At 31.9% G+C, this 9917-nt stretch overlaps 1 protein-coding gene across 2 annotated transcripts; it reads left to right on the forward strand.

The window, feature by feature from the left end:
- The first annotated feature begins 1483 nt into the window (after window positions 1-1483).
- On the forward strand, window positions 1484-3688 carry LOC132905686 (SREBP regulating gene protein). 2 transcript variants are annotated; one of them, XM_060957239.1, is made up of 5 exons: window positions 1484-1664; window positions 1907-2095; window positions 2212-2457; window positions 2532-2747; window positions 2839-3688. In XM_060957239.1, the coding sequence occupies exons 2-5, from the start codon at window positions 1988-1990 to the stop codon at window positions 3256-3258; spliced, it is 990 nt and encodes a 329-aa protein (XP_060813222.1). In that variant the 5' UTR covers window positions 1484-1664; window positions 1907-1987; the 3' UTR covers window positions 3259-3688. The 2 variants fall into 2 exon arrangements, with proteins under 2 accessions (XP_060813222.1, XP_060813223.1); XM_060957240.1 differs by lacking the exon at window positions 1484-1664 and having other exon boundaries at window positions 1961-2095; window positions 2188-2457.
- Window positions 3689-9917: the final 6229 nt, after the last annotated feature.

A 9917-nucleotide genomic window follows, 5' to 3' on the forward strand; every position in this document is an offset into this window, starting at 1 on the left:
AGAAAGTAACCTTGAGATAACATATTAGAGATTAATGTTGTTAGATAATTTGCATATAAATTGTATTTACTAAATATAACCATAGAAAAGTGAAAATGTAAACCATATATTTGGCAATGCAAATTATGAAAATTTATGAAACATTTTACGAACGATTATTGTACATTAAATTTAAGAATAGCACTAAAAATAGTGAATGAATTATGTCTTATATTCTAATGGTAAGAATCAATAGTGGGGTACTAGTTCTTGGAACTATAAACTATCTCTAGATTTAAGCTCAAATACGCTAACGAAAAAAAAGACGATTGAATGTCTTTGTTTACATATGTGATTCTTCCGAAAACGAATTGTTTTTGTGAAATCTATAATTAAATGATACAATTTTAATCGGTAACGAAATGATAATAAAATTGTATAAGATAAATAATATTGAAATTAAAAAATTCCAAATTCTAAAGTAGCAAAACCCAATATAAAAATATAAATCTTGATATTTAATTTCTTATTACGTACTTGGTTGACTTGCATTGTTATGGGATATTGCTGTTGCACAAACGATCGTTGATATCATAATGAATTGAATAGTTGAAATATATTAGTAATACCTTTGCTATCTAATTCTATAAAGTTGTTGCTAATTAATTAGGTGGCAGCTGTAACATTTTGTCTGAAAAATAGATAAAGCTATTGATTACAATTAAAAAATTGACGAATTGTTTGTTTTCGAAATGAGGTTGACTTTTATAAAAGCACTTCATAATAAAGAATAATTATTTTGTACTTATTTGTTATGAACAACAAAAGAAATTAACTTTTATAATATTGTTAATTATAATAATCTGAACGTGAAATGGGTTGAAAAAATGTTTCAAACACACCAGGGTTTTTAATGTTTAGTTGAGGTCTGGAGTTCAAGATTACGGTCTCGTTTGCCAAGTTGAATAATAAAAAAAATAATAATGACAAAAATAACGCATAAAATTGTTAATGATATTGCCCACTGTATCACTCCAAATTGCATTATTATAACCTTTTATTTCTCAGATAGGATATCATAATTTTTACTAATTTTACTTTATCATAGGGATGTACATTTATAGAAAATAACTAAGTTCAGTTGTTTCAAAGATTGCAAATGTTTTTTAAATTTCCCAAATCAGAAAAATATTTTATGATCGCAAATCATATTTTTGTTTGATATCAAAAATTAAACTTCAGAACTATGCATTCAGTTTCTATAATCGAAATTAAAAAATATGTATTAGAAAGATTAATGGTCATCCGACATAAAAGAAGTTACAAATTTAATTTTATTACCTATAAACTTTTAGCAATATGAATCTATTTTATAAAATAATAAATTTCACATATGTATGTACATACATATATGTATATAGATATAATTGAAATTTAATTAGTTCATAATATCATACGTCGATATCAAATTCTTAATTCAACAAGCAGTGACATCTAACGTAATGTACTGCCGACTTTACTGCCATATTGAGCAGGCCAATGTACTTCTTATATCACTATTTGGACATTCGGTGACAAGAACTTAATAAATTTTATAACGAAATATCGGTCTGTCTTGTTGATTATACAATTGATTGATAAAAAGTTTATGTTATAACAATTAAACTATTCACATTTGAAGATGGGTAAGCGTTTCGCAAAACGTTTGCAACGTGACTAGAACAAAAACAACATAACCTACAACATAACAACATAACAACATAATATAAAAAAAATTTTCCACACTTTCTTTATATCAATTCATGCCATACCGAATGTAATTTGTATATCAATTTACACTTTGATATTTTTCATGCGATTAGCATTTTTAATTGCACACAAAATTTTATAGCAGAAATAGTTAAATAAAATTACTTTGTGCTATCAGTTACGATCATGTGCTGGAATAGAAAACTGGAAATTTAATGTCGAATAAAAATACGAGAATAAATTGCAACAAGTGGAAAGAATGCCGAGTTGTGGCAGTCTGTTCAGGATCATTAGACGGCGCCTCGTACTTGGGCTCATCTTTGCTTTGTCTCTTACCTACTGCGCCTTTTCACTTTTTCGTAACGAGGTAAACAATATCGGAAAATTGTATTGAAATATATATTATAAGTATATGAAAGTTTGCATGACCAAACATATGAATTTTAATTTGAAATTTAGAACAGAATATTATCTGATCTCTAGAAAAAGACATTTGCTTTGGATAATGATCTTGATGACATGGATCCTATGCTAATTAATGACAATAACGATGACTTAATTTCTGATGATGATGCATTATCGGAGCAATTGAGAGCATCTGGTAAACCACCACTGTGGCAGATGGCAATTGTTGATCAAGGGGCAAACGAGAATCCATTAAACGTGGAAGCAGTGTCAAATTTAAATGACACCGATACTATGGTTCATCCTTGTCGTAATTCCATACAGGTACATTATATTCTGGGATAATGAAAATAATATGTTAAATTAAGTGAGATTCTGACTTTTTATCGTTCTGATAGGGCAAAGTTCTAATAGTAGATGAGCGTGGTATTGTATGCTCTAGACAAGAAATTTTGCCTAATGGTTGTTGTAATATGGAACAAAAAGATTCTAATAAAAATGAGGATACATCAACTATAGCCAAGAAAGAGAGGTATAGTTGTAAAACATGTAATGCTCAAGGGTGCTGTGCTATCTATGAATATTGTGTTTCCTGCTGCCTACATCCTGGCAAGGTGGCTTTTACTTTTTCCTTTTTCTTTTCTTTCTTTTTTTTTTTAATTATAGAGAATAACAGAAGTATTAATGACACATTGTTATTAACAGCAAATAAAGGGGAGGAAGGATGTGCTATTAGGTTTACTTAGAGACAATCATAAAGCACACAGGGACCAAGATGTAGTGAAGAAACGGCTTCGAAATCTAGACCGTTTTCAAGTTTGTCTGGCTGCGTGTCGTACTTCCAGCGCAAGCGTCCGGCACGAAAATACCTATAAAGATCCACATTCGAAGCATTGTTACACTCTTCAACCACCATATTCACATCAAAGACATCGTCGTGATGTTGATTCATACAATAATAATGACGACAACTCTGTTGTTGTTGCATCTTTTTCTGTTATGCCATTACTTACCCTCTTCTCTCCTTTCTGCCTACTTATACATGCAAACAACGATTCGCTTTTACTATCGTGTAACAATCGTTTACCGATATTTGATTATTACTTTCACGTACAACCACCTTGAAATATAAGCTAAATTTATCGTATAATGTTTGTGATCAGCGTACGGGGTTGGATTTGTAACGTTATAGATTCTGGTAGCTAATGCTACAGTGAAGAGGAAGTTTTCCATTCGATTCTGAATTTTACTCATCTAATTTTTATCGATAATAATTTTAAAAACTAAAAGCAACGACTTGATTTTTATTCTTTGATTTATGACATATGTCTGAATATAAACATTTTATTACTGAGTGATAGCAAGAAATGGATTGCTTCCATCTTTGTAATTTATTCATGTCTGATTCGCGAATTAGAAAGAAATGAAGAAAAACCATGTCGCCTGGTCCCATTTTGAGGTATGTCCGGTACGTGGTCTTGAGTAAATTTTTTGAAAAGAACTATATGTATTTCGTGATTTGAAGTGACAGATTATATTCAAGTTTGTATAAAAATGTGTTTGAATCGTACGGTGAAAGTGGTCTGATTCTACAAATCCAAACATATGTGTGCCAGGAAGCAACACCTTAAAGGAAAATGATATAAATTCCGAAAATTGAAAACATAGAAATCGAAGATTAAGCAATCCCCTAAAGGAGGAAGAGATACAGTAAATTGATATTTCCAAAAATTAGATTTGAAAAAATTTACAAAATTCTTATAAAAGTTTTTATTTAGCTCCTGAAGGTAAAAAGAAATCAGTATTGATCTGAAATCAATGAAAGTATTAAATTGGAAAATTAAAAGTGTTTGGATGATATCATAACATTTGAAACATTCGCTTGGAGATAGGTTTATTATGATAATTAAGAACAAAAATTACTTTGGCACTGGAACAAATGGCACTGGCTAACCGTAACGATTTATACACTATTCGACAATATTTAGTCATAAATTTTACATTTCATGTTACAAAATTTAAATAATTTTAACCGTAAACTTTCATTATATTCAACAATTTATATTTTAATTTTCTTTAAATTTATATTTTCGAACAAAAATTAAATTTTCGGCTATTAAGAAAAATTTGAAGAAATTGTATTGTTGAAAAAATAATAAGAAATTTTGATTTTTTTTAGAAAAAAAGGAACATTCTATATCTTACAATAAGAAGATTGTATAAATTCTAATTTTCCAGTAAAATACTTGATAAAATCGAGTGTTCTCGTATTCTACGAGGACAAAAAGGAAATCGATATTACTTAAAGCACTAAATCCGATATTAGAAGGTTTTGTAATCAGCATACTATACATAGTCGTGATATTTGTCTCGGTGAAAGCCTCCACAACATCGAGAATACTTCTATTTTGTATATTTTCACGGAAAATTTCGTCATGATCTATTTTCTTCACATCGTTCATCATAATCAAGCCATTACATGGATTTCATCGCTGGATCACATCGATTTGTTAATCACAACGTCGTCACGAATCCGGGCAGATAATTACATATATAAGTATCAGAAAAATAAGATCAGCCCCCAAATACGACGTCTATGATGATGACTAACGAACGAATAATAAATCAGCTACTGGTGAGATACAACGATTCATTTCCAATTGTGGGATAATGTAATTAATTATTTAAATTCCAAGCTTACGCTACTGTTGAATAATTAAGCAAACAATATGTAATGTCTGTATGCACGCATTGATTGTGGCTGATAAAATTGGAATTCCGTGGCATATATCGACATTCTTCGCAATTTTTGAACACGTCCTATTATTCATGTTGCTGCGTATTTAAAATGTCAGTCATTTTCGAAACTCTTCGTGGCTGGTTTATATCGCAAGAAATTTATTTTTATTTCTTTTGTGTCTCGTAAATCCATTTTATTTTATCGCTTATTGATTTATTTGATTTTGAATGTTTTACGGAGATCGGTGTACTTTTGGTGTCATCCGACGAAGATCTCTTTTGGTATCAAACGAGAGACCAACAGGTATTTATTTTTTCCATAAAATAATAGCTGAGTTAACCTCAGTCTGGTTCACCTTTTGAAATATAGCATTTCTGCTATTTGTTTTTTTTTTTCTTTATAGGATTTTTATTCTGAGATAATGCTGCAACAAAAATTGATAAACGAATTAGATGAAACATTTTCGAAATTTCATTAACGGGATGAAATATATATGTATATAGCAAGAAAGAATTCAGTAAAGTTTTATAAAAGGTATGATATTATTTTTTATTTTTTATCTTTTAGTAACTATTGTAATGAATAAAAAAATGATTAGTTAGAAATATTACTCCTAACTAGGACGACAAAAATAAGTGGATTTAGGGAGAGATTATGTAGTCAATAAATTAAATATCATCAAACTAAAATTTCTCAAAAAAAAAAATATCACAGAACAAGTGGTTCGTGTTTATTTTTCCCTGGATAAAAGATTTTCTAAACAAGTTGTAGAAAGTATTTCCAACATGCAGACTGTAAACATGTTTGCTTGCGGTCTAGCACTATCGTTTCGCGATAACATCCTAGATTAAGCTGCTAGTACTTCGTTAAACTATGAACAATTTTTTTCTCATTCCCCGTTTGAATTTCGTTCAGTGATATTTAAAACTGATTCTATAAATGTCGAAAGTTGAGCTCTTTCAAATTAATCGCAGTGTCCGCGAATACTTATGATCTTTTCTTCCAATTGAAATAACATTTCCGAATATAAACGAAAATAGTAAAGAGACCTATTGAAGCAGCTGACAATAATATTGGCTTTTCCGTAAAACTGTCGTTTTCTCGTTTTTAATGTGGTTTTTGTTATCAAGGAAGAGAGAAGGATATTGGAGTATGTATACACGTAAATCTTTATTATCTTTATTTATCTTTTATTTATCGTTTCCCAACCAATTCAAAGTAGTATCGATATATTTTTCATCGAACTACAATATTTTTAAATTTTTATTACTAAAATAGTAAACACCTAATATTCACATATTGTATCGTTCGAAGAAACGAAAGTATGAGTTTCGTAAATAATTATAATTTTACGACACTCGTATTTCAAAGTGGAAGCTATTTTTGAATCGGATATTTAGCATTCAGAGCAATTTCATTCATCAATTGTAATAATGCTTTTTCCATTTATTTTTTATGTCCATTGTATTTCCAACAACCAAGCGTGCTATGAAAGCTACTTCCGAAAGTTTTTCCGACAGTTTTACCTAATTAATTCGGCGGGTAGGAAAGTGCAGCGTTACATTCGAACACAGATACACATGCGCAGATATAAACACGTATACACATCGATTTTCGAATGTCAATAACTAGAAAACGAAGTCTAAAACGCGAGTTCTGTTATTCTTCTTTTTTCTCGTATTTTGGTTTATTGAACCATCTCATAAATTTTCTACCAGCTGTTGCCGAACGCCCACTATAATCACGAAAAATCTCAGGAGACGATGTCTCTCTCTCTCTCTCTCATTTGAGCAAGAAAAAAATCTTTTAATATTTTAAGTAAATATTTAGCATGCCGTTGAAACGAGAAATTAAGTATGTCATTAATGATTCTTTTCATCTTCTTCAAAGTTAAGAAATTTTGTAACGACTGAAAAATATGATTAATTCAGAACGCTGTGAAGAATGCAGCAGAGTTAATCTTTGATATCTTAATTAGTTTAAACGATAAAAATTATAAGGAAAGAAAAAGTTACTTTACTTCTTCAACTTCTCAATAACAACATCGATCATTGTCCTCAGTTTTTTTAGCACGATCGGGATTTCAGATTTTTTCGTTGTGTCAAACTCTTCGTGGATTTACAGAAAAAGGGCGTACAGTAAGTGAACAATCAAATTGACTGGACAGACAAATTGCAGTGTCGACGGGAGGTCTTCATTGGAAATGCAGATCCTCCTCTCCTATTCTTTTTCGTACGCCGTCGGTACGGAACAAGGACAATGGGAATTCGAAAACGTAGAAAATCGAATTGCTAGGATATCTGATGCATGGGTCAGGTTCATTTCCATAACTTCCACCGACGGGAAACCATAACGTCACGAAAACAATTAGTTAATGGGAAGCGGACAAAGTTTACGTCGCGGTCCAGTTATACTTTAATAGAGTCAGAGCATTTTAAACTTCCATTGTCATCACTAGATATCGGTCTATTGTACCTCGAAACTATTGTTCGAATTAATCAGACCGGCTACGCTTGTAACTTACAACCATCTGCCTTCCAAGTCTGAATTGAATTTGGCGAGCGAATCGAGCAGATCCTTGAACGATCTTCTCGAATAATAAGACCACTCTTTCTCGCTTCATCGCGATAATTCTATTGATTTCCGTTTTGATTGCTCAGAAATGGCGATTTGAGATGTATATACTTTTGAAGATAGTAAGGATGTATTTAGAAGTTGTTTCAATAGTGTTGGAAACATTGTCTTTTCGTTTGACATAAGAAAAATGAAAGATTTACAATGGATATAAGTAATTTTCGTTGGCCCTGTCTTCTTATTTAAATTCCCTTCATAAAATGTTATATTTCTTCCATAATAGTAATATCTATCTTTATTAACGATTAAGTAAAAACGTATGTATTATAAAAATTTAAAGTAGGAACCTGCAGTACGTAATATCAATTTAAATAATATATGAAACTTATTAATTTATATGGTCAATTAATTATTATCACTTATTAATTTATGGTCAATTGCACATGTGCAATTAGTCACTTAAAATGTATTAAATCATAAATATTTTGTTGATTTATGAAGGAGTTATATATAGGGTGTCCTCAATTTAAATATCAAGACGTTTTAACTTCGTTCTGGAGACAATCGCGGAAAAAGAAACAAAAACAAAAACGTTCTCGTTCTTTTAATTATTTACTTACACTTGTATATTCCAAGAGACCGAATCATAGCTGTACTGCACCGGATATCTCTAGGGCAATATCTAGCTGCAATTAGAACGGTCAATGTTAGATGTAATGTTTGCATTGTTGCAGAGAGTCAGAATTTTGAACAGTATCTTCATAAAATAGACAATAGCACGAACAAATAAGCGTAAATAAATAAATGAGCAAACGAAAACTTTTTTTTCTTTCTTCATTTACAATTAGTTTATCGATCCCTTACAGATTCCCGATGTTTTGACATTAAATTGGGGGGCATGTTGTATGTATTAAATACGTTAATATATTATTAAATAATCGATTTCCGTGTACGAACGTGTATCACAGAGTTTGCCGCAAGTTTGGTTGGAAAAATGTTGTTTTCGAACATAGATACATGCATAATGCAAAGAAAGGTTTCCTGTTCGAGTGAATATGGTAAAGTACGAGCTATTTCATAAATTTTCAGTGAGCATTGGGAATCGACTCGACGAATAATATATAGGATCCTTCATTGTAGGAAAACGTTTATTTTGAAATAAAAAATTGATTCAAATGAGATGTAATGTGCGATTCTGAATTTCTCAACGCCAATGAAGGTTTTATAATCTTTTTTGTGTATTTATGGATATTTATGTATATTTGTAATTTCTTATACAATCCCATTGAAGATTCTTTTTTAATTCTTTCTTTAAGATTAGATAAAAGCTTAACATATCTATCTTGTAGTTCCAATATTACAATAAATTCCATTATAAGAAAATTATACAATATCTTGATTTCTTCGTTACAGATTCTTTCAGTTTTTTAAATAATGAACTCATCATCGAATCTTTACCTTTTTAAAAATACTGGCGCATACATATGTGCACGTATATGTAGAATTAATTTTTCTTTGAACCAAATGTCATTCTATATAAACAATAAATATTATACAGACAATGGACATATTTATAAAAGGATTCCATACACCCATTGTTTGTAATACGTATTAATATGTTTTTGAATACATCATAAATAATGAATATCCTCGTATGTATGAAATCCTTCCTTAACTACACGAATGTATTTATCATACAATTTATTAATTGCCAATACAAACGGAATGACATGTATAAAAACAGAAGATCTCTAAATAAATAAATCCAAAACAGTAATAAACCGAATAACGAGTTAACTTATCTTCTCGTGTTAACAGGTTTGTACCAGCAAGAAAACCGTCTTCTTCAAACCGCAAGGAATTGATTCTCGATCCACGTGCGTGATCCACCGATCGAGGAAGGTAGCTTCCCTCTGCTCTTCGAAACACACAGAGGCGCGCACTGCGCGCGTCGGTGTAGGCGTCACGACGCCTTGCGCCGACGTAGTTCTCTCAACCAATCTCCCTCTCTCTTTATCTCTATCTTTATCCTTTTCCACCCTCGGTTCTCTCCTCTCCATCCGTGTTTCCCCGGCGCCCGTTAAATCCAGCACGTGGCATCAAAGGGAAGATATACGGCGGGGTGGTCGCCTGTTCCCGGCCAAACGGCGACGACCCTCGCTCGTCGTCGCTCCTACTCGCGCGCGATTTCGAGAATCCGCTCGGACGGAAGACACGAGTCGATCGCCGCCGCTACCTGTCAGCCTGCTTTCCGCGCCACAAGACGGACCCCCGCCAAGGGGAGAGACAGAATTATTCAACGACCGCGCGACGCGCCAGCAACTTCTATCGTGTTCCTCCGTCGCGTGAATTTGTCATGTCGCGGTGAAACAGTCAAGATATATCATCGATAGACACGAATTTTTCGTGTACCTTCCGGACGCTATGCTCGGGAGAACTGCAACGGGCTGCAGTGGTTGATGGTGGTAGC

This window comes from Bombus pascuorum, chromosome 3 (genome assembly GCF_905332965.1).
Source record: "Bombus pascuorum chromosome 3, iyBomPasc1.1, whole genome shotgun sequence".
Classification (NCBI taxonomy): Eukaryota; Metazoa; Arthropoda; class Insecta; order Hymenoptera; family Apidae; genus Bombus; species Bombus pascuorum.